The following is a 25,158-nucleotide window of genomic DNA, read 5'->3' on the forward strand; positions in this document are numbered from 1 at the left end:
TGTGGAAACAATAATTAGCACAACCCTAGACATCAATAAATTAGCACAGACTGTAGCACATCAAAATCCCACACACTTAACCAGTGTTTGCCCTCAAGTATTGAGGTTACCCAATCGAAGAAATCAAGGGAAAGCAGAGTTATGGATCCACACAATGTTTTACATAAACTCCTCGAATAGTAAAAAACTAAGCCATATAATAAGAATGGATATTTAACTTTTAGAAAATCAACAAGGATCACTAAGATTCAAAAATTTCTTACTTTTAGAGCTTTCCAAAAATTTCTAATGAAACTGATTCATTGAAATAGACTATCAATCAGCCTACTTGCACAAGTGTTCACTCATTCACACAAGTGTTTTAATAAGTGTTTTGAGGTTGGTGTTTGTCACTCCTCGACCTAAACTAGACTATATATAGCATAAGCTTGCATAAGTGTTTAAAACACATTGCTTATCCAAGTTTTCCAATCACGCATAAGCTTGCATAATTGTCTAAAACACACTGCTTATCCAAGTTTTCCAATCAACCAAGAGGCCTTTCTTCACGGTTGTAATTGGGTTAAGGTGTAGGTATGGAATGGAAGATGTTTAAGATTCAAAATCACTGATGACACAATCCTATTAATTTATTTAACAGACATTTTACACAACAGGGCCAAATTACAATTTGAAGATTAGGGGCACAAGATTTAGTGCACAATCTTTTTATTATAATGCTAAATAACAGACTTGGTTTCCCAGCACAAAGCATAATTAGATGTTTGAAGAACAAAAGTATTCTTGTGCCAAAATAGTAAAACTCAAGTTAGTGAGTAATTTTATTATACTTATATTATTATTTTTTTCTTTTTCTTTTATAAGCACTTTGGATTTGGAGACACGGTTAGGTATAATTGTGTTTTGATTCCAAACAAACACTAGTTTACCCATAGAACTATCCATACAGCTGTGTTGGTTATGAGAGTTCAAAGTGAAGATTGGTAAAGGTAGAACAATTTAGTGACTGGCCAATGAAATTAGGTTGTAACAAGGTTGCAAAATGGCTCACCAAAGATAACCAGCAATTCTACAAGGTGGCTCATTTAAGCCAAGTATTTAAACCTAATGCCTCTATCATGTCAATTTTCCAACTCAAAAGTGCAATCTCAAAAAGGCAGAAGTGCAAGTTCTAGACAAATAGAACGAGAGTGGCCCTCTCAAAAGGAATTCTAATGCAGTGTATGGCTCAAATCTCACTTAATTTGTTATGATTAGACTGACTGAAAGTTTGGAAGACATTTGAAAGCAAGAGATCTTTAACAATCAAAAGATGCAACCTACTAGATATTCATTTTCATTAAATATTTCTTTTTCTTAGCTAATGACTAAGATGGAGACTATCCTAAGAGTCTATTTATCAACAAAATGAAAGTTCCAGAATTGCACATCCTCAAATCCAATCAACTAAGTTCCAACAAACTATTAGGCAAAGCAATCTAAAACAACACAGAAGATAAGCACAGAGCAACAATATATTGATAGTTCGAGTTTTGCTAGCATTTACAAAAAAAATTAAAGAGGGTGTTGTTTTAGTTATCTCCCCCCATACTTATTTCATTCATTGCCTTTAATGAATTACTTATCAAAGAGTTTGGACAATTAAAGTTCGAGCACAGGGCAACTTACTAAACTCCCAAATCCAAAAATAGGTTAAGGTTCGGAATCATAACAAGCTTGGGCAGATTTTAATCAGCTTTAGAGATTAATTCATCCCCTTTTTATTTGGTGGATGAATGAAAGATCTCGGGTTCTAAGGGATTATTCTTGTAAAATGAGAAGCAAGGAATTCATAAAATTAAAGTAAATTAAAAACAAAAATAGACAATTTATTGCACATTGTGCTGAGAGTGGTGGTAGATCGGCCTAGATCTCTTCGTCCACCTCCTCGTTAGAATGGTGTTCTAGAAGATCCAGATCCGGTTGTACGGGATTGATTTTAACAGGTATGTATGTGTTGGCTGCTTGATTCAAGTCTCTTTGTAATCATTGTGCATGACAAACAAAACAACTCCTCTTTCTACATCCTCTTTCAATCTCAAGATTTAGAGGGAACTCAGGAGGACCTGTCCTTCGCATAGACTAGCAAAAGAAAGCCAAAATAGTATCTGCACAACTCGAAGGCACACGTTAAACTCTAAAAAAACATAAACAAATATAATATTCCAAACACCAATATATTTACCCACCAATGGTGCTAGAAATTGATACGGATTTTTCAGCACAAGGTAATATTCCTATTACACATAGGTCATCAATAACAGTATAAAATGAAAGTCCAAGTATTGATCCACAAGGAAATATAGATTAAGTATATTATACTTGTTTAGTTCTTAGAGAGTAAGGTAACCAATGTGGGGTTGTAAAGATTTTGAGTAACAAATAGGAATATAAAGCAAATAAGTAAAATGCACAGGAAGAAAATACAGATATAAAGATCTGTGTTAACTAAAATGATAAAAGGACACATAAAATAGGTTTCGGTCAGGCAGAGCACAAGGTAAACAATAATCATGTGGGTATTTTCATAAAAGCACAGTGGAGACATTCATAAGATATTTTTCCCACGTCTCTATGGCCAAAGAAATGAAATCAAACAATCAAAAACATATCTATATGCATTTCAATCAACGATGTCCAGAATTAGCATAGTGAATAATAGATCCATAATCTCTTATAAAATCTATTGTCCATTTAGCATTTAAGTTAATATTTATATTCAACTCAACACTAAACATCTCAAAGCTTACTCTAGATCAATTATCTTTTTCTCAAAACAATAATCGAAAAGCACATAGTGTTATGGCTATTAACACAGACTATAAGCACATGTCTAAGAACGTTAAATAAATTAATACAAAACAGACGATTCTTACCCAACTCCACCTTTGTTACACTTATTCCATGATGGATGCTCTACTAACTCTTCATAACTGTGAAATTAAGAAGAATAAGTCGGATGCACAAGCCCATAACAAAAGAAATAAAGATAGAAAGGAGCTAAAAGCTCTCTTATTCAATAATGGCGAAAAATATATTATAAAAGTTACCGAGACTTCTAAAAAGGAAACTTAACATTAAAGTAAATGTGAAAAAATACCAAAATATCCAAAAACAAAAAGGATAAAGCTAAAAATGGTACAAAGGTAACAGGTGGTAGTCATAAATGACGCCACCAAGCTTATTACAATCATGAATTACTTCTTTGCCCATCCTTGTGCTTCTTGTTGTGCAAGTTTTCCTTCTTTTGCTCTAAAAACGTTGTCTTGCTATCCAAAATGGTTGACACTATGAATTGGACCTGCTAAGAAATAATAATCATAATAAACCCGCTTTTAAAGCCCAAATGCTACGAATTTTAGCACATCCCTGAATGTCAATAAATTAACACAGAATGCAGCACATCACTGGCCCGCCTGAGGATGCTTCAAGCATGGAAGAACGCAATATTTAGGTTGTTGCTAATGATGTGAATTATAATACTGAGATAAATAAGTATGTTACTGTTGAAGAAACCCCGAACTACAGTCCGTGGATAATGGTACAAAAACATCGTTACACATCGAGAGGTAAAAACATCAATAGTAATGGAGCTTATTGGGGCTCAAAACTCTTCCCATCCATGACTTAAGAGGAAGTTGTGAAGGTTTGTAAGCTCTATATAGATCGCATTCATCCTTTGGTCAATCGATCGACGAACTCTGATCTCTCTACTAACACAGGAAGTACGTCTAACCAGCATTTTAATGGAGGTGATGCTTTGCTTTTGACTATGATCCCTTCTGATACTTTATATGTGAGTGATACCTCTAGGGTTGATTTCCACTTTGTTGCTACAAGAGGGCACGATGGTCGTGCTAGTGGAGGGTGCGGTAGGGCTATCACTACACCATTGGCAGATATTACTAATTCCAGCTATCTTGTAATTCTTGATACAAATGTTTTATCCAAGAATTTGCGCTTGAATCCCTATTTACCAATGGTTTAGTGATAGCCCTACCAATACCCGATACAAATAGTATCTAGCTAGCTTTGCTTTTTTTTTTTTTTGTGGTTGTATTTTCTGGACGTTTTGCCTTCCCTATTTCATTAAAAAAAAATAGCAACTTCGTTCAAACAAATATAGTCTTACCCAAACATCATCACCAAACAATAATGTTAGAAAAAAGTTACTGGGCAATATATAACCATATCATTCAAATGGATTTTTATTGCAAGGACCCGATCCTTGCAACACGCCGTTTCCCCTATAAGGGTTTTCGTAACTTGCAAATTGTAAGGACCAGATACAAAATTTAGAAACCTAATACATCTGTTGTCATCCTTTTCTATAGTTAGTCCAAAACCTCAACCACCTCCTCAACTTAATCCTCTGCACTTTCAAAAGTTTTAAATGACCTCGTATTTTTATTCAAACGTATTCAATAACCTCATATTTTTATCCAATTACATTCAATAATCTCATATTCTTGTCCAATTAAATTTAGAAACACCATATTCTTATCCAATTACATTTAAAAAACTTATATTTTTGTCCAATTACATTCACTAACCCCAAATAAAATCATTTGAAACTTTTAAAAAATTTAGAAGTTAAAATTTTGAACCAAGTAGACATTAAGTCAAATTTTGAGAACGTCAACTTTTCAATCACCACTGAAAGAAAGGGAAAAAAACCTAACTTTGCCTTACATAAAGTTGCCAGAATATGATTTAACTTTGATTTACAATCACTACTTTTATACCTAGTATTGGTCGTAGCCTTAGTGAGGAAAGGACACGGATTTAACTGGTTATAATTGATAATTTAATACTCCCTCCATTCCTTTTTATAAATCATTTTAGGTTGTTTCACACGGATTAAGAAATATAATTAATATGGAGTGAAATTCATGATTTTACATTGTTTAACTAAAAAAAATTCTCTATTGGAAAATAAGTATTGGAATATTAAAAAACACATGGACCAAGACAAAAAATTTAATGTTTGAACCGAAAAACTAAACTAAAAGTTCTTGGAAAACTAGAAAGACTTATATTTTAGAAAAAAACTCAATTGCTAGAATGACTTATAAAAAGGAATGAAGGAAGTAGGATTTATGTTTTCCTTAAACTTTAAATCCAAAAGACTTCTGTAGCATAAAATGATTTTCATTTTTAATTTTTTATTTAAATTTGCACATTTACATTAAAAGATAGAAAACCACCTCATATGATTTGAACTCATGACCTCCTCAATCATATGCTCTCAACCACGATTTTCATTTTCAAATTAAAATCTCAAATTGAACATTTTAAATTACATAAAGACATTGGGAATGTGAATCATTAGGCGTAATCATGGAAGTCGATGACTTTTTTTGTTTTTTTAGAATCCGAGTGAGTTCAAAAGAAATTTTCAAATAGGTCTTTGAATGATTTCAAATAAATAAAACCTGAAAAATCATTAGATAAACTATCCTTTGTTTATGTACTCCTTTGCAAGTATAGCATACATGGTTTTCATGTAATAACAAGAATTCCAATCTGGTGTATGCATCTGCTTTTTTCCAGAAAACTAAAACTTAGAAAATAAAAGAAAGAAAGATCAAGACTTTCTCAGCATCAACAAATCAATCTCTTGCAACGTCTTCCATAATAAATTCCTAGTTTCAGTTCAAAAAAAAAACTTTGTAATAATCCTTCAGTAACAGAACCAAAGAAAAACCTCCCATGTTTCATCAAGAAGCTGCAATACAGTAACAATGACCAAAAAAAAAAAAAACTACCAGTTCTAGTAGCTAACTCCTACCAATCATCACATTATTCACAATTTTATGTCGACACATTCAACCACAAGACAAGCATGAAACAACCTTTACCTTCAAATCCACGAAACATTATATTACATTGCGTAAGGTGCTGCTTCATCCAAATCCCGCTCTAACCCTCTGCAGTTGGCTTTTGAACCACATACTTCATTGGCACCTGTTAGTAGCCACCAACAGGTTATATCAATATATCGCTACGAAAAAATCACACGATAATACAACCTGAGGCGCTTTTATTTAGCACAATCTTCAATAATTTTTGTAACAAGAAATTCTTGCAGAGAGATAGCAGCATATGAACACAACTAAAAGCAACCAGTGCACCAGTATAGTTCTCTAACGAACCTCACTTCTATTTACAGTCGAAGACGAAAGGGTCAGCAAATCTTACTTTGCCTAACTGTATTGTTCCTTTCAAAATTGGTCCAAAAGACAAAAGGGAAATACCATTCATATATTTTACTTCCAACCACTGTTCGAAACGAAGGCCGCCTAGGCGCTCGAAATTGAGAATCCACCCCGATTTTCTCCAATTAGTCCCTCTAGGCGTTTTATTGAATCCTAGGCGATTTTTAGCCGTCTGGCCTCCGCCTGGGGCGCCTCGACGCCGCCTAGACCACCTAGGTACCGCCTAAGAGACAATGAACAAAAGCATTTTTTACTGTGAATTTATATTTTTGGTTTATTATAATTCACTTTTAAGTTGTTTCAATGAGATTGTTGTTAAAATATTGGTGTTTGCACATTTTTAAAGATATGTTATAAATATACATGATTTTCTATATTAAATAATTTTATATTACTATTTTTAGATAGTATAATACATATTTTAATTGAATTTATATAACAATTTGTTGATTAACAAATAAAAAATACAAAAATACAAATCCGACTAATCCCCGAGGCCCTGTCCGCCCGACTAGCGCCTAGCGTTTTTTACAACCTTGCTTCCAACATAGATTCAGATTCAGTAGTATTTATCTCAATTGGTTACTTGCACACAATGAAAATCAAACTCATGCAACTGTGGTTAAATATGTAGCAAAATTTGTCAACTTAGGTCTCGGCCTAGGAAGCATCCACACGGTGACACGGGTAACGGTGCTGGTGCGAGAAACAGCATTTTTTACAAATATGAGACACGGGTACGGTGGGGACACGCGATATCACAAACAACATTCATTAGTCATTATAAACCATAAATAACATCCATAATAAGTCACTAATTCATCAAAAAGAAACATTAAATACTTTAAACTATTTAAACTACCAAAAAAGGGACGGCTGCTATATTCCTTTCCTTAGATTTAGATTTCTTTGTTTTTCATTAGGTTTTATTTTATTTTTTTATAGTTAACCCCTCTTTTTTGTAAAATTATTTAAAGAACTCATGTATTCTACTTAAATAACTCAGAAGCTATGTCCCCAAAGTCTCCTCATATTTAAAAAAAAAAAAAAGAGAGGGAACACTTATTTTGGAGTGTCTGGTGCGTGTCCCCGGAGTGTGGGAGTATACGACACTCCTACATTAACCTCACTTCTAGAAGTGGCAGTGCTTCTAGGTCTCAGCACAATAGTGATAATCCTGAGTTTCTAACAGACAGCTGTTCTTCAAATTAAGTAGCGAAAAGCATCTTCAATATATCAATATGAGCCAAACAGTTCCATTGAACCATCATTTTTTCGTAAGTTATGATTCTTATATTTATTTTCTTCATGAGAGTGCTGCTGCTTTTTTGTTTTGAAAGCTAAGTATAAAGTATTAGTAGAAAATTTCTATTGGTTGATATGCACAAACAGTAGATGAGCTTACTCTCACTTCTCAAAAGGCTTCACACACCACCTTGAGTATGGTTGATCGCCTTGCTCATGTCCACATATGATTAACGAGCTACACCGCTTCTCAAACGATGCATAACCCTGATTCCGTTATCCCAAATTGGGAGAAGCAGAAGTGTTGTGACTCCTCGTTCATTAAATCCTTGCTTGAGTAGTGCTGTCTATCCTGAACATTGTATGTGAACTTGATTCTCGGCGCAGACCCTTTTTGCCCATATTATCAGGCCAGCAATTTAACAAAGCCCGTCTCAGGTATGACAGACATAAGTTGTTATTAAAACACTTTTTTTTTGGCTTTAGAGGCCCCAGCCTTACATATTCTCAATCACAGTCTTGGATCACTTTAGCAGCATGCTGGTGAAACCAGTCCAAGATTGTTTCTACGGACCAAATCCACATGCCCATAAAGGCATAAATACACGTAATGCAGAGAAATTCCTAGTTCTATTTCTTCTCTTCGTTGACAGCTGAGAAGAGAGATATTTTTACATAATTTTGTCTCTCACAGTTAGCCATTTTGTTAGCATATGCCAAAACCATACTGCATTTATAGATTAAACAAATTTGTCAATTTTGAATACATATAACCCCTTGTCTTATTTAGCCCCATTTGATAATTCCCATCATTATTACCTATTAAAAGGTCAACAAAACAAATTCCAAGATAACTACCAGATGACCAGACAATCATACAAATTTAGACAATACCTTGCACTGAAGACTTGTTATTGTTGATCTCAGTAACGCATCCCCAACTTTTAATCTCAACATTTTGATGAAATCTTCTCTGCTTACCTTCTTTGCCTGAAACAATATAGATATGGCAAGTAATCCAAAGAAAGGGGTTAACAAAAAATGAGAGAACAATTTAATGAACATATAGAAATCTAGGACGAGCATTGGCGCAACGGTAAACGTTGTTGTCGTGTGACCAAGAGGTCACGGGTTCGAGTCTTAGGAGCGGCCTCTTGCCAAATAAATTGGCAGGGGAAGGCTTGCCCCCAGTACACCCTTGTGGTGGGACCCCTCCCCGGACCCTCGCTCAGCGGGGACGCATAGTGCGACCGGGCCGTCCTTTATAGAAATCTAGGACGCCATGTAATTGAGTATACCTTAAACAGTTCATAATGAGCGACAACTTGTTCCATGTATTCACTTGGAACTTTATTTGAAAGTGCAGCGAACAACATTTGGAAAGGCATATAAGGAGATTTAGGAACCCTTGTACTGCTTGAACCAAGACTACAAGCTTTTCCTAATGATCCTCCAGATTCCGATGCCAGTTCGCTTTTGATTCCCTATGGAAGTAATGAATGTCAACAGTAAAATGAGCATAGCACTGATAGCGAGAATGAAAGAACTGCAGTCCCTATATATATATATATATATATATATATATATATATATATATAACCGGGCATAATAAAAAGCTAGCATAGCAAGGTAAATATCGACTGCTACCTCACCCATAGTGCACAAGATCTTGGCACATTATTCCGATTCTTCTGACATTTATCAGTCAACAATGGCTTAAAGAATACCCAGTTAGCTTCTTTCAAAGCCAAAAGAGAGAAAAAAAACTTCTTTTGCTAGGCTATAAAATCTATCAACATCTAATAAATATGTAGCATTTATCTTCCTGATCAATGAATAATTTCAACTCTAGCCCGCTTGATTAATTACTGAACTCAGCACAATTTAATCTAAATCTGCAATTGCACATATGCCTTTCTGTCAAACGCAGACCTGTCTTCACTACCCTTGAATAAGTATAATTCTAATCAGCACAAACCAAATGGAATTCTAAGACTGCACTAATAAGTTCAGCAAAGCTATAAACGGACAACCTATTATTGAAGAAAGCTACCCAGAGTCCCCGCAACATACTTGTTCACCTATAATATGATGCCCACACGTAATTACTACCAGAACTCGTTTATCAAGGGCCTGTACTTCAGCTGCAACTGCTATAGGCAAAATCATCATCTCCTTAAATAAGTTTTACTTGATCATAGCATTTTTATGGCTCCAAAAGCACCGTTCACTTTATCATTTTATTTTATAATGCTACTCAGCAAGAAAAAGAGAGAGAAGAAAAGAAAAGCAAACTATTTTGTTCTATATATAATACAGTCCACTGAAAATGTATTAGGGTATCCTTACCAGATCAGTGGCAGAAAAGCGAACTGTTTTCTTCTATTTATATATAATACAGTCCAGTGAATCACGTAATAGCAAATAAAGTGTTCAAATGTAATAGGGGTATCCTTACCAGATCAGTGGCTGGTAAGTTCAGATCAACAGTAGAGGCCTCCATGGCTAAATTTTGTTGAGCACCTCGTGAGGATGCAGTTATTCCAGAAACAGCATGCTTAATCGCACTTCCAACAAACTCTGTAAGAGCGACGCCAAACAAAACCCAGAATTGAAGAGGAGAGAGGAAGAAAAAAAGAAATTTGAGTATTCATAATAATTAGCATATCACCTTCAGCGCTAGAAGAGATCTTGAAACTAACAATAAATTCTGGATAAATGTGGGTGTTCATATTCATATTCCAAACTACATATGCACTCGGATTTTGAAGATCATCCGTGCCACTATCAAAGCTCTCGCTACTGGGATGGCATTGCTGACTCCCAGGATGAACAAGTTCCATGTTTCCCATTATAACACGACAAAATACCATGTGTCTAACTCCATTTTCGTCAATATCACAAAATTTTGCACTGCAATATATCATTTCAACAAAGGGATTATGAGAAAATACAATGGTACAACAAACAAAGACCAATCATAATATATATATCGATGACAGTGCATGCAATAACTTCCAAAGGCAGAGCGACAAAGAAAGTACGAACAAATATACAGTCCAAAAACCATTATTGCAAAAGAACATCTATATTAAGATCATTCACCCCTAGACCCCTCTTAATCATATGTCCGAAGGCTGTCCACAACAGAATCTTCACCCAATGGCGCACACAAAATTCCATATACTTGTTTACAATGTGCATTATGAATGAAAATAGAAAAGGAAAATAACTGAAGCCTCGTAATGAAAATTGCAAAATTCATAATGAGCAGCTTCTTCTGTTGATAATTCCTGGTAAGCGCATAGGAGTTTCAAAACTATAGACTAAATATAACCTCTTGCAAAGCATTCTCAAACCAGAATATTCTGCAGCTCTGAGAAGCTCTGAGAATAATCAATAATTTTCAAATAAATCTGCTGCAGATTTTAGATATCAAAACACACAAGTATAGGTCTGGTGCACTATTCAACAGTATATGACACAATGAAATGGACCAAAATTACAACCTGGTGTCGCTGCAGTTTGCTGCAGAGAGATGAACACCAATGCCATATTTGGACTTCACTATAGATTGTCCACAATGTCCCAGTCCATATGACAAGATGGTAGAAATTAATCTTTTGGACGAAGCAAGCCAAGCATATCGAATATTTGCATCCCAGCGGCATTTTTTTGTCAATTCGATCTGCTTTTGGAAAAGTTCCAATCGATATTCCATTGAAACACTAGAGCAGCGATCTATAGAAATCATGCTGACAACACCGAAAGAGTTCACGCCTGTAAGAAACCACTTCCTAACATGTTCAGAATCCAAGCTGTCATTACAAGGCTCATTTCCAGTAACTACTTTGTTTTTAATATGTTGATTTTCCTCAACAGCCTCATCAACTTTTTCATCAGGCATCCTGTTACAGCTATCCTCTAGCTCTGGGACACAGCTATCACTCATAGGTTTTTGAGCAATCTGAATATGATTGACGAGAGAATTCGACTCTCCACTAGACTCCTTCAACTTGCATTGATCAATACCTCTTATGTCAATTTCAAGCTGCAGCTTGATCTCGTGAGGGCAGTACGGCTCAATCTTTTGACCGTTGACACAATTATGTTGGCAGCAGGCATATGGCTCCTCATCATCAGCATAAATTTCTGGAAAGAAGCAACTACCTGATTCATCAATCCACGCAATTGGCTTCTGTGAACCGGTCTTCATGTCCAGTCGAAACATATGCAAGAAATCCAGTACAAATCGATGTCCCTCTACCTCTATTTCAATAACAGGTTTCTTCTGTTGAAGATCTTTCATATGTAAAGCAATAACATCTTGAGGAAAGTTGCTCCATTCCCCATTTTTATAGTACATAAGACGCTCCGGCACACCACTCCTCGTAAAATTTGAATAGCACCGGAGCAAAGATTTCCTAGAACGAGACCCACAAGTCACATGCTTGCTTTGGGTTTCAGGCAGTCTCTGTCGTTTCACAGGTTTGTGAGTTAAAAAATTCACAGTGCGCCACTCAGGTGACAGGATGTGGGAAGCTCCAGCACTATATACAGCACTACGGGATGCTCGCTTCCTCTTCAGTCCATGCATAACTCTCCGATTACTACCCAATACCTTTGCGATCTTGGAGTCCATTTCTACCTAATAGATCAATCCCTATCAAGAAGTTCAAACCAAAAGGTCGAATATAAAGAAGACTAACCACTCTAGCCTCGAACCAGTTTTAAAGATACAACGCCATTGAAGATATTTGGCAAACCCTGTAAAATAGGAACTAGTGATAAGTTTTGAGTTCAACCCGCAGTACCATCTCAAAAAAACTTACAGACAGCAACTCATCAAACAAGCAACACAAAGCCAGTTAAAGGATTTAAGCAAAAAGAAGCTTTGGATTCGTTTCATCTTACTGCAGTAAAACAAGTGTCTTACAATATTTTTGGTCACATGGATTGTTAATCTTACAGTCCAAGAAACTTACTTAGATTCCACAGTTATGCAAGCTTGCCTGCAACTAATGATTCATGAGACCACAACCAGTATGAAGAATCATCAGATCAGTACAAGTATGATTTCCTCTAATAGAATATTCAATATTCACAATCATTTTAGCCAATGAAATGATTTGGAAAAAAAAAAACTAATCACACAAAGTTGTAACAAAACATACTCAAAAACAGTGTGATACCACCATTGTTTTCCTGGACTTCGATCTTGTCTGCTACAGACATAACAATACATAAAGGGATAAGGTACCAAAATAGGCCTAAGGTTTTTGGGGAAGTACCAATTTAGGCTCAACGTTCAAAATAGCACCAATATAGGCTTAACGTTTACAACATAATATCAATTTAGGCTTAACGTTTACAATATATCATCAATTTAGGCCTCACGTACAAAATAGCACCAATATAGGCTTAACGTTTACAAAATAATACGAATTTAAGCTTAACGTTTACAAAATATATACAATTTAAGTTAAACGTCATAATTAAATTAATCATATTACATTCTTTCCCTATTAACTTTACATGTTATCTCTATATTCTTATTTATTATAATACAATTAATTAGTATTCTTGCCCATTAAGATCTTATAAATTTCATTGCTCATGTAATATATGCAAACTAAAAGTAATTGAATATCTACAATATTTCGAACACTGACATGTATCAATATTATTTTAGCTAGTGTTCGAAATATTGTGGATATTCAATTACTTTTTAGTTTGCATATATTACATGAGCCATGGAATTTAGGAGTCATGGAATGGTTGATGAAAAACAAATATAAGGTTTTAATGGGCAATAATACTAATTAATTGTATTATAATAAATAACAAAATAGAACTAAATAAAAAGATAACATATAAAGTTAATAGGAAATAAATATAATATGGTTAATTTAATTGTGACATTTAGTTTAAATTGAATATATTTTGTAAACGTTAAGCTTAAATTCGTATTATTTTGTAAACATTAATTGGTGCTATTTTGTACGTGAGGCCTAAATTGATGCTATATTGTAAACGTTAAGCCTAAATTGATATTATGTTGTAAACGTTAAGCCTATATTGGTGCTATTTTGAACGTAGAGCCTAAATTGGTACTTTCCCAAAAACCTTAGGCCTATTTTAGTACCTTATCCCATACATAAATGGAGGATTGGGAGAGTAACTCTTACAGATTATAAAAATCATACTTAAACAAGATCGTGTTTGCAAACAGTATTCTCTACTAGTCCAACTGTTGCTGAGTCTGTGTCTTTTATCCCTAGGAGATGTTTCTCCACTAGGAAAAAGATCTTTTAGATTTCTTTCCTGGGACTTTACCAATAACCAGAGTTATTGAAGGCACGAGGCGAAGGCGTGCCCTGGGCAACACATGGTGCACTATAGAAAAATAACATATAAAATCATAAATAACAAGTAACAATTCTAAAGTACAACAAATAGTCAAGTACTAAATCATAGTCGTTAAAGGTGCATATGAGTATATGTTGTTGACTGGAGGAGAACCCAAGAGTTATGCAGAAGCTATGGATGATGAGCACAAGAAAGAGTGGATTGATTCCATGCAAGATGAGATGAAGTTCTTGTATGAGAATAACACTTTTGAATTGGTGAAATTGTCTAAGGGCAAGAGAGATTTGAAGAACAAGTGCGTGTTCAAAGTGAAGCAAGAAGAGAACTTTTCACAACCACAGTAAAAAGCTAGATTGGTGGTCAAGGGATTCAGTAAGAAGAAGTGCATTGATTTTGATAAGATTTTCTTTCCAATTGTGAAACTGACATATAATGGGTTGAAGCAAGCACCAAGACAGTGGTATAGGAAGTTCAAATTAGTTATGGGTAAGCAATGCTACCCAAAGACTACTTCATATCAATGAATATCAATGTGTTTTTGTTCAGAGATTTGACTCTTTTTATCATTTTGTTGCTTTATGTTGATGACATTCACCGTAGCAAGTCTTTTGCTATGAAAGATTTGGGGCCAGCAAAACAGATTCTTGGCATCAAAATTACCCGAGATAGGGTTGCCAAGAAGTTACACAAGTCACACGAAAAATATATTGAAAAGGTGCTTTGCAGATTCAACATGCATAAAGTTAAAGTGGTTAGTTCTCATCTTACTACCAACTTTAAGTTAAAGATATAGAGAAAGAGAAGAAAGAGATGGACAAAGTTACATATGCCTCAGCAATAGAAAGTTTGATGTATGCTATGAGGTTTAAACGGCCTGATATAGCCCATGCAGTAGGTGTTGTTAGCCGTTTTCTATCACACTCTAGGAAGCATTAGGAAGCAGTTAAATGTATATTCAAATATCTACGAGGTACTTCCAAATTGGGTCTTACATTTGGAAGTGGGAAGCCATTGCTTGTTGAGTACACATTCTTATATGGCAAGAGAAAAAAAAAAATAGCTTGAAGTCCACTTCTAGTTATTTGTGGTAGCATAATATGGTTTTTTGTGATAATCAAAGCACGATTCATCTTGCTAGAAACTCTACTTACCATGCTAGAACGAAACATATTGATGTATCATTGCATTAGAGATGCTCTTGAAGAAGGGTTGTTTGAGCTTGACAAAGTTCAAGCCGATGATAATGATAATGATATGTTGACAAAGGTATTAGCAAGAGAGAAGCTGAAGGTGTGTTGTTCCATCGCCGGGATGGCGAACTCCTCATAGGGTAGATTTGTTGGGCTTTACGGATCCATGAAGAGCCCAAAAAATGGGTTAGGCCTAACTGTCAACCCTAGTATCATATAAGGTTAAGTTTTGAGAGCAATTGAGAAGAAAGTAGCCACAAACACAAAAGATAAAGAGAGAATCTAATTTTCTTCTCCATCCGTGCAGCCTCACAGAATTGCCTTTTGCCAAAGGATTTACATGAATTTTGGATAGAGCTTCTAGACATCTTGTTCCTTGTTTTGACCGGAGGAGAATGGATTTGGAGGTCGCAAAGGCCAATTCGTGTAAAGGGGCAGATTGTTGACAAATTGTGCTTTTTAGGGTATTTCTCATCTTGTGTTGTTTTTTATTTCATACTTCTTGAAGGAGATTTCCAAGGGTGTGATGTAGATTGTGTATGCCTCTAGTATTGTCTAGGGAAGAACTATTGTATTGTCCATTATTTTTGATATAGTGAAAGATTTGAGTGGACTACTGTTATGTGGTTTTTACTGCTCACGTTGAGGGGGTTTTCCACGTAAAAATATTGCTTGTTGTGCTTGTGTTTTGTGGCTGCCATTTTTATTTATCATTGTGTTATTGTGCTTCGGTTATTACTCTATTTGTCAGTTTCCTTGACGATTCATACAATACAAGGAAAAGATTGATAACAAAGGTTAATTACGCACTATTGTTGTTTCTGTTGTTGGTCGTTTTTCCCATCAGTTTCTTTCCCTCAAACAAAAGTTTCAATTGAAGTTACATTTAGAGAAAAACACGATATTCAATATAAGTTATTTAGACAATGAACAAAACATATATAAGAGACCAAGAGTGTATTAGCCCAAAGTATGCATTAATAATGTGAAGCACTATCCTGCAATGCTTAGCATTGTTGTCCGCCACAAATAAATAGTGCTCCATACACATTTCCATCTTTCATCAATAAAACATCGAGTTAAAAGCTCATTTAAGAACTTAAAATTTCAAAGCGAATATAAAAAAATTTAAACAGCCAAATTTGGATATTGACAGTAACAGAAGCACATACCTAGTATTGTAGTTAGATTTCACACTCTACATGTTGAGCAGTTTGTTAATAACATAAAAGAAAACTTGCAGTTTTCTTCTTTTATGTTATCAACTTTTATGTTGTTAACAAACTGCTCAACAATTACACCTGACAATTGTTTTACCCGCTTGAGACTCATTAATGCACTTTCCTTTAAAAAAAAACAATAAGACTTGTAGCTAAATTAATCATGCCGAAGAGAATCCAAAGCGCAATCTTGAGAATCCGTCACAGTTAAAGACCAATGTCATCTTAGCGGCTTTCCTAGTACTTACTATCCTCAAATCAACAGAGCTATACAGAATATGTTCTCCAACATGTGACCTTATAATTATCCGGTTGTGGGCGAAGCTGAACGGTCTTTCTTGCTTTTCGTGCAAGCAAATTTAGAATAAGATTTTTCTTTAACAAAAGAAAAATCAGCCGAGAGCCTTTACACAACAGTCGACGTCGTATTTCGCCTGCTTCTTGTTCCTCTTCTTGTGAGTTGGTTTCTTTCTCTCTGACCTTCTCCCTATCGAAGATTGTGCCGTACCAAGTTATTTGGTTTTTTTATGTATCATCTTCAGGTAATATCGTTTCAATTATTCTTTTTTCTTTTCAATTTTTTCCCTCACATTCTGATTTAGAGGTTTGTTTTTTTGGTTGAAAAACTGTTTATAATAGATCATTGGTATAGTTATCCTTGATATTTTTATAATTTGTATATTTTTGGATTTTGCGAAGGAAATGAGTAGATCGGGGTCGATTTTGACTAATAGTGATTTTCGTGTTCGTTTTGATCATTTATATTATGTGTTTAGTTAATTTTGTATAATTTCATCAAGAAAATATTAGTCACTACTTTTCTTATAAACTATAATATAATTTAGTAAATTGACAAGGAGCAAAAGGTCGACGATAAAAATCAAACACAGTTATAAAGAAAAGTATTCACAAACAATCTCTGCGAGGATCAAACCAATTCAATGCTACAGAATCAAACAAGCGTTTAAGCTACAGAATCAAACACAGTCACAAAAACATGAAAATATTTTGTTAAATAAGCCTTTAAGCTACAGAATCAAACACAGTTACATATTAAAGGAGCTTTTCTCATAATACACAATCTTTGCTAGGATCAAACAAATTCAATGCTACAGAGTCAAACACAAGTTACAAAATCAAATAAGCCTTCAGGCTACGGAATCAAACACAGTTACAAAACATGAAGAAGACATTGTTCAATGGAAACCGCTCCTAAATAAACCTGAATCTAATGAAGTAAAAACAGAATTATAAGACTATATTATTTGAAATAAGAACAAAATTATAGATTATATTATAAGAGTGTGAAAAACAAAATTAATACATAGTCAAAATTAAAGGTCGGTGAAGAAAAACTGATAGAAATCAAGCAAAAAACTGACAGAATCAAACAAGCCTTTAAGCTACAGAAATCAAGCAAAAAAACTGGCAGAAACTAAATTGATTACATTAGCTTACTTATCTGAGAAAAGCCTAGAGAATCTGCAAAGACGAAGAAGACTTCGTTCGATCGATGAAGAAAAAAAGGAGAGATCCTTCAATGAAGAACAACGACTCGATGAAGACTTCAATTTTCGATTTTAGGTTTTATTTTAGGTTTTCTTCTGGTCCTTTGGTTTCACTTTTCTTTAGTACTATTAAACAGATATGCATATTATCAAGCGATAACGTAACAAAAATAGAAGGTTTTAAGCGAAGTACAAATTTAAGTTCACGTATAAAATAACATCAAAACATGTTATTGAGATTATTCCATTAAGTTATGTCAATTATACATGGAAAGAGAAATTAAAATTTAATAGAATAATAAAAATAAAGTATACAATTTATTCTCGATGTCTAAATGAATATTTTTTTTTAAACGTCAAATCTATATCAGTGTTATTCCGTGCGAAAACCTAAATTAACATTTTCTATAGTTTATCATGTTATTAACTATCAAACAAAAGCAATTTTGGAACCAAGTCTCACCATAACTCGTGGAAAAACATGATGGATCATATTTATGCGGAGGGGGTGGGGTGATGACGTGTTATCTTTTGTAAATTAATAAAAAAGTATATGAAATATTTTTTGTGCGACAAGAGATTCTTTTTATGCATTTTGTTAGATAGTTGTGTTAATTTGTTTGGTTTTGAATTTGGTTGGGTTTATTATTTGGTAGATTTATTAAGCTCTCGTCTCTTTAATGAGGAGTTTCTGCCGTCTTCCTATTAGAAGTTTTGATCTAAATGACTTCTATCATCCCTTCGAAAGAGAATGTGTAGTGAATGGTGGTCTATGGACCTTGGAACAAAATCTGCTAGTGTTGAGACGATTGGAGGACAGTCAATCTCCGAAAAAGGTGTCACTAAATAAAACTGAGTTTTGGATCCAAATTTATGAACTTCCCACTGGCTATATGTCAGAGAAAGTGGTCACTGCAATCGGAAACTATCTGAGATGCTTCGTGGAATCTGATTAGAACAATTTTAATGGTGTTGGACGGACATATATGAGGGTCCATGTTGCTTATAATGTTAAAAAGGCTCTTAAATGGAAAATGTAGATTAGCAAAGCGGGAGGGGATTCCTCTTGGATCTATTTCCGATATGAACATGTTCCAACTTTCTGTTTCTATTGCGGTAAGATAGGACATGCTGAAATTTTTTGTTCCGATTTGCTTGACCTCCCTGACCCAAAAGCTGGAGTGTTTGCTTATGGTGTTTGGCTTCGTGCCCCTTCATGTCGGAATAATGATCCACCGCAATCCAAATTTTTGCTTACTACGCCACCAATGGTATGTTGATCCATAAGCTAAGGTTTTTGTTAATGGTGCAAATACTCATTTGAATTCCAAAAATGGTGGAACTTATTTGAGACCCACCAAGATTCATGATTCTTCAGCTGGTAGCTTGGTATGAAGTAATGGAAAACCAGGTTCTTCAAATGGTATTGTTGTCTAGATGTTAGTTATTGCCCAATAAACGAAGGCAATTAATAGCTTTTGTCTTTATGTAAATAAAAAAAATAGAAGTATAAATTGGTGTCTCCATTGTTGAAAAAGGAGACGCCCACAATTAATTATTCAACTACTTAGTTGAATAATGTGTTCATTACATGGCTATAAATAGTCATGCAATATGCTTTCCAAAGCAACAAAAATTAAAGAGCAAAATTCATTTGAAGGATTAAGAGTTTTCAAATTGGAGAATTAAGAAAGTTTTTGAAAGGGTAATCTAATTATTTAGGGAGAGACAAAATAGTAAGATAATCATTTTGGATGTTTTTGAGAAACATTTTGATGCTAGTGTAGATGTAACATCCGTAATTTTATGGGGTATATTTTACAAAATAAAATTTTAATATATAGTATAATTATGGTATAAAAAAATGAAAGTATTCAAATTATTATGAAATACAACCACAGAACTATTTATTATTACTATTTATTACTTATTTTATTATTTATATTATTATTATATTATTATTATTATTATTATTATTATTATTATTATTATTTGTAGTTATTCAACGTAGGTAGGTTATTATTTTTGGGAAAAGGGTTAGTTTACAACAGAACGTTTTCCAGCCACCAGGTATTTTTCGATTTACTTTGTTCTTCCCTCCTAATTTCCTTCATAACTCCTTATTCCGGCCACTTCTTCAAACGAAGACTATACCATTGAATTCTTTATTTTGTGAGGAAGATTTTAAGACCAATATTGATATTTTTTGACCGAAAAATATGGTGATCGAAGCGGGTATTTCTCACCGGCGAAGTGTTAGATCTCAACCTTTTAGGCGATTTTAGTTGTGAAAGGGGTGTGCTTTTGGACTCTTCTGATCGTTGGCTATCTCGTGATAGTCTCGGTTCGTGATTCCGTCATCTCCGGCGAACTTCCGGCGGCCGACCACCGCGCTCTGGCGAAACTCCGGAGAGCCAATAACTGGTCAATTAGAACCCGAATAATTTGATTAGCTTTTTGGGACGAGAGGTAAACTTAATTGCTTATGTTTATATATATGTCTATGTATATATATTTATATGTTTATGTGAGTGTCTATTAATATTTTTGTCATCGAATAATTAAATGTATGTTGAATGAATATTGAGTATTTGGTTATCATTTAATTGGTACTTGATTTATATATATGATGATTTGAGATGTGTAGTATCAAATGTTCTCTGTATGGTTGAATTTATTGAAATAAGGCTTTGTTCCTTTTAAAATCATGTTGCTCATGTATTTACTTATTGAGGTATTAGCTGTGAAATTATGTCATGATAGAATGAAAATATATATGACTTCAGAAGATTATGAATTACGAAATTGTATTGGATTATATTTGAGTTAGAACAAAACATAAATAGCTAGCTTGGGTGAGTGTATTCAATGGTCTGGAGGTTTGTTGATACTGTGATCACAGGCACCTGGGTAGGGTGTTATTTTACTCTAATTGAGTTTATACTGTGTCCTGAAACTGGGGACGATAGCAGTACCGTATTATTGAAAAAAAAAAGATAAAGAAATCATTAACTGGAGGCGATAGCGTACATGTACGTTGAAATATTGTTAATCATGAAACCATTGAGTATATTTCACTTAGGTCTAGCTGGGCCCTTAAAAATAAAGATAATAAATTATAATTTTGTTGTTTGAAGTAAATCGAGTCAAATACGAAAGGATATGTTTATATTTTTATTCCTGATTGATTGATTGTTTGATTATTGGATTAATTAAATGTAAAATGCATGAAATTAACTGTATATATGTGTATGTATATATATATTCATGTATATAAATATAGGTAATTATGTTTATTGAGTAGGCAGCTCACCCCTTGCCACGTTGAAATTTTCAGGCTAGGTTCAGAGTTTGTTCTATTTGCTAGATTTTCAGGTTTACTCTGCATTCAAGCTGGCCAGCACAAACGTCTCATTCTCATTAGATGTTTTATGGACACATATTAGGATTTTCTATATTATTGAACTGGATCATTTTGTTCAGATTAAGTGAAATATTATTGAGGAATTAAATTATGTGATTGATTATTTAATTCTTTGGTTATGAGATTTTGATAGACGACAATAAATGAAAAGCATTTATGTAGTTATATTGGTGTTTGTGCTTAATTATGATAATTGACTAGTTCCCTATGTGTTTTCAATGTGACCCGGGATGGGGGTTACAGTAGATATCAAGCCTCGTCTGGAAGATTTGATGGGATGATACCGTTGACGACAACGATGTGATTGGAGCCGAAAGCAACCAATCTGGAAATCAAGCTACTCAACGGGATCAGAGCATGGAGATAGCAGAGTCGCCACCCACAAATGGAAAATAAGGTAACTAGAGAGATCGGTTGGGTTTGAAAAATTAGGTACGATATAAGAAAGCTAGCTCCTTTCTGGAGAAATGCTACTAGACACCCCATAATTGCCCGGTTTGAACCATCGGCCTCCTACTTAACACTACTATGCACTAACGGTCTAATTGCATATTCTTTTAAGGTTCAAATTCATTTGAAAACCTTTTCTTTCTCGTTTTGAAAACCGTTTTGAGCATTTTAGTTAAAGTCATATAGTTTAAAAGAATCACCCATTTTAGTTTAACGATTGATATGTACGGAATAGTAAATGCAGGAATTTAAATTGCGGAAAGATAAATTACAACATTTAGAGATAGATATACATACATGCATTCATAATAGGCAAAAAAAAAACATAATTAAACTCCTAAACTTTACATGTTGTAAGGATCAAGTCACTAATAATTATTTTTCCATATTGAGCCTTTAATCATTGATTTTATTATGGATTTGGCCCTTATTTTACTTTTCCGTCGGGTTTGGAAGAGAAGAAGATCGATTTGACGATTCTAATACTAAAAATTATAAAATGGGAGAGGAGAAAATTGAGTTTGGAAAAACCACTAGAAATTAATTTTTGTAAATTCTTGTTAGTTTTTACTCTATATCTATCCTAGTCAATAAATTCTTACTTTTATTTGTTCACGTCAATAAGCCGAATCGTCCTAACGATACGTGTCATCCAAACTCGACAAAAAAAAAATTAAATAAGGGTCAAATCCATAACAAAATCAATGATCAATGACTCAATATGGAAAAATAATTTATCAGAGACATAATCCTTAAAACATGTAAAATTCAAGGGCTTAATTATGCTTTTTGCTAAGATAATATTAATCTATATCACATGGCATAATAAGTATCTAATTCCCTCCTAAAAATCCTGTTATTCACATGCTTATATACGAGAATATTTAAGATGGGTTTATATTTTAAAACGTGAAATAAGAAATCATTTGAGATTAAATACCTTAAAAAACATTATTAAACATCATACAAGTATATTCATTTATGACAATGTAATTTTAGCAAAAGAATATCACGGTAAAGCATATATAAATACTTGTAATCCTAATATCATAAATAAGAGTGTTTTATTACATAGCAGTATATTTCAAGTAGCACGTGTATAGTTATCCACAATGGATAAAAAATATTTGGCTCCCGTAAGGGTAGCAAGTTTATAAGGGTCCCAAAGATCCATATGAAGCAATTGAAAAGGAAAAGTAGTAGATATATCGTGGCGAGAAAAGGACAGACGATGTTGTTTTGTCATGGGACAAACATTACATGGTATATTGGTGGATACAGAAGAAATAACAGAAATATGTGCTAATTTTGATGTCGAAGCATGACCTAAGCGATGATGCCATAGAAACATAGAATCATTGTTAGTAACAACATTAGTAAGTGGTAATGTCGAGGAAAGAGATGGAACAATGTATTATTTATTACAAACATAGCTAGCTGTTATGGTAGGGTCAAAAGATTGAGATGTAAGGTAATATAGGCCTCCTTGAAAAAAGCCAACAGCAATAACAATATCAGAATGACGGGTCTGAAATAAGCAAAAATTGGGAAAAAATCGAAGAACAATGTTAGAATCATGTGTTAAGCGTCCAACAGACAACAAGTTGTGAGTAAAAGTAGGTATGTATAAAACGTCCTTTAGTATGAATTCAGGACGAATTATAATAGAACCAATATGTTTAATTTTATTTTATAAGCAGCGAGTCGCCTCCTATCACAACAAAAACGCTCGCCTAATGGAGCTAAATAAAGGGGATTTAGTCCTGAAGAAGGCGGATAAAATCCAATCGGCAGATGGAAAAGGCAAGTTAGGCGTAACCTAGACGGGACCATACCGTGTAGCGGTTAAAATTGGAGTCGCCACCTTCAAGCTTGAGGAGATGGATGGAACAGAGATACCAAGAACTTGGAACATCCAGAATCTCCACAAATACTTTCAGAAGTAGAAGGAAAAGGGCCTAGAGTACTCTTTTTCCTTAGAATAAGATTTTTTCCCAATGGGTTTTTTCTTGTTATAAGGTTTTAATGAGAATCACAAGAGAGGCTATTCACCATTGTAATAAAGGCAAGCCATTTCTTGCTCAATAAATGTATTGTTATTGAAACTGATTTTTTGCTTGCATGTTTCTTTCTAGCATATAATACATAAATGTCGTCTATCCAAGAGGGAAGGCATAGATTCTCCATTTATGATTACCATTGCATCTCTTGTAAAGAGATTTTAGGCGAAGCCCCTCCATAGGGCAAATTCTCCATTAATGTTCTCCATTGTTTCTCCCGTGGTGAGATTTTATACAAAGTCCCTCCGCAATAGGGCAGATTCTCTTCCCCGTGAAAGAATCTTTTAAAAGTCCCTTCATAGGGCGGATCCAAATTATAAATGTCCCGTAACGGATAGACACTTCTTTGTAAAGTGGTCATTTAGATATCCTATTAATGAGCGGATACATCCTGCGCAAAGGAAATCCTTAAAAGCTTATCGCAAGCTTACTGGGGGACGGCTGGCCACCTACCCCGGAATATGGTGGAAAAGTTTAAACACTTGAAAGATTAATACAACAACAACAACAACAAAGCCTTAGTCCCGAAATGATTCGAGGTCGGCTAACATGAACCATCATATAAAACCGTGAAAGTCAAGTCGTGTCAGCGACACAGATTCGCTCCCTCCAATCCGTCCTATCCACTACCATATTTTCCTCAATTCCCAGTAAACTCATATCACTCTCGATTACCCTCCTCCAAGTTTGCTTAGGTCTTCCCCTACCCCTCACCACTACATCCCTTTGCCACTCTTCGGTTCTCCTAACCGGCGCATCAAGCGCTCTACGTCTCACATGGCCAAACCACCTTAGTCGGTTTTCTCTCATTTTATTCTCAATAGATGTGACCCCTACTTTTGTCCTAATTATTTCATTACGCACCCGGTCCTTTCTCGTATGACCACACATCCATCTCAACATACGCATCTCCGCCACCGACATCTTATGGATGTGGCAGTGTTTCACTGCCCAACACTCCGTACCATATAACAATGCTGGTCTAATTACCGTCCGGTAGAATTTTCCCTTCAATCTATTAGGCATGCTGGGATCACAAAGGAAACCCGTAGCACTCTTCCACTTCGACCAACCAGCTTTAATCCTATGAGCAACATCTCCATCTACTTCTCCATCCGTTTGGATAATAGATCCTAAATACCGGAAGCAATCTGAGGCCTGAACAACTCTCCCATCTAGGGTGATTGTCCCTGCCTCCCTACTCCTACGGCCGCTAAACTTACACTCCAAATATTCTGTCTTACTTCGACTCAACTTAAAGCCTCTAGATTCTAGAGTTTGTCTCCATAGTTCCAACTTCCTCTCCACTCCTTCTTTCGTCTCATCAACCAACACGATATCATCTGCAAACAGCATGCACCATGGTATACCATCTTGAAGTGAACTTGTTAGTTCATCCATAACGATGGCAAAAAGAAATGGGCTTAGTGCGGAA

General features: G+C 34.6%; 1 protein-coding gene and 1 long non-coding RNA gene across 5 annotated transcripts; one reads left to right on the plus strand and one right to left on the minus strand.

Annotated features, from left to right (window-relative positions):
* Positions 1-5,643: 5,643 nt before the first annotated feature.
* On the minus strand, positions 5,644-17,889 carry LOC136232536 (inactive poly [ADP-ribose] polymerase RCD1-like). Of its 4 annotated transcripts, none has more exons than XR_010690542.1 (8): positions 17,740-17,889; positions 11,012-12,269; positions 10,174-10,415; positions 9,961-10,082; positions 8,801-8,986; positions 8,397-8,492; positions 7,663-8,229; positions 5,644-6,006 (listed from the first exon to the last, which is right to left on the minus strand). XR_010690542.1 is itself a non-coding variant. In XM_066021755.1 (8 exons), the coding sequence occupies exons 3-8, from the start codon at positions 12,142-12,144 to the stop codon at positions 5,962-5,964; spliced, it is 1,824 nt and encodes a 607-aa protein (XP_065877827.1). In that variant the 5' UTR covers positions 12,145-12,150; positions 12,212-12,269; positions 17,740-17,889; the 3' UTR covers positions 5,644-5,961. The 4 variants fall into 4 exon arrangements, 3 of the variants coding, with proteins under 3 accessions (XP_065877827.1, XP_065877825.1, XP_065877826.1); XM_066021755.1 differs by lacking the exon at positions 7,663-8,229 and having other exon boundaries at positions 11,012-12,150; positions 12,212-12,269; XM_066021753.1 differs by lacking the exon at positions 7,663-8,229.
* A 1,936-nt stretch (positions 17,890-19,825) lies between these two features.
* Positions 19,826-23,705, plus strand: LOC136233959 (uncharacterized). The gene is made up of 3 exons (XR_010690998.1): positions 19,826-20,258; positions 21,457-21,610; positions 23,364-23,705. It is a non-coding gene; the product is annotated as an uncharacterized lncRNA (long non-coding RNA).
* The last annotated feature ends 1,453 nt before the right edge of the window (positions 23,706-25,158 follow it).

Source organism: Euphorbia lathyris, chromosome 6 (genome assembly GCF_963576675.1).
Source record: "Euphorbia lathyris chromosome 6, ddEupLath1.1, whole genome shotgun sequence".
Taxonomy (NCBI): Eukaryota; Viridiplantae; Streptophyta; class Magnoliopsida; order Malpighiales; family Euphorbiaceae; genus Euphorbia; species Euphorbia lathyris.

What these genes read in the sequence shown, in the direction of transcription:
- LOC136232536 (XM_066021755.1), bottom strand. Translation starts at nt 12,144, where the DNA reads ATGGACTCCAAGATCGCAAAGGTATTGGGTAGTAATCGGAGAGTTATG. An exon ending in ACTTACCAGCCACTGATCTG is followed by an intron (nt 8,987 to 9,960) that starts GTAAGGATACCC and finishes TTACTTCCATAG; the next exon opens with GGAATCAAAAGCGAACTGGC. An exon ending in TAACAAGTCTTCAGTGCAAG is followed by an intron (nt 6,007 to 8,396) that starts GTATTGTCTAAA and finishes GGCTACTAACAG; the next exon opens with GTGCCAATGAAGTATGTGGT.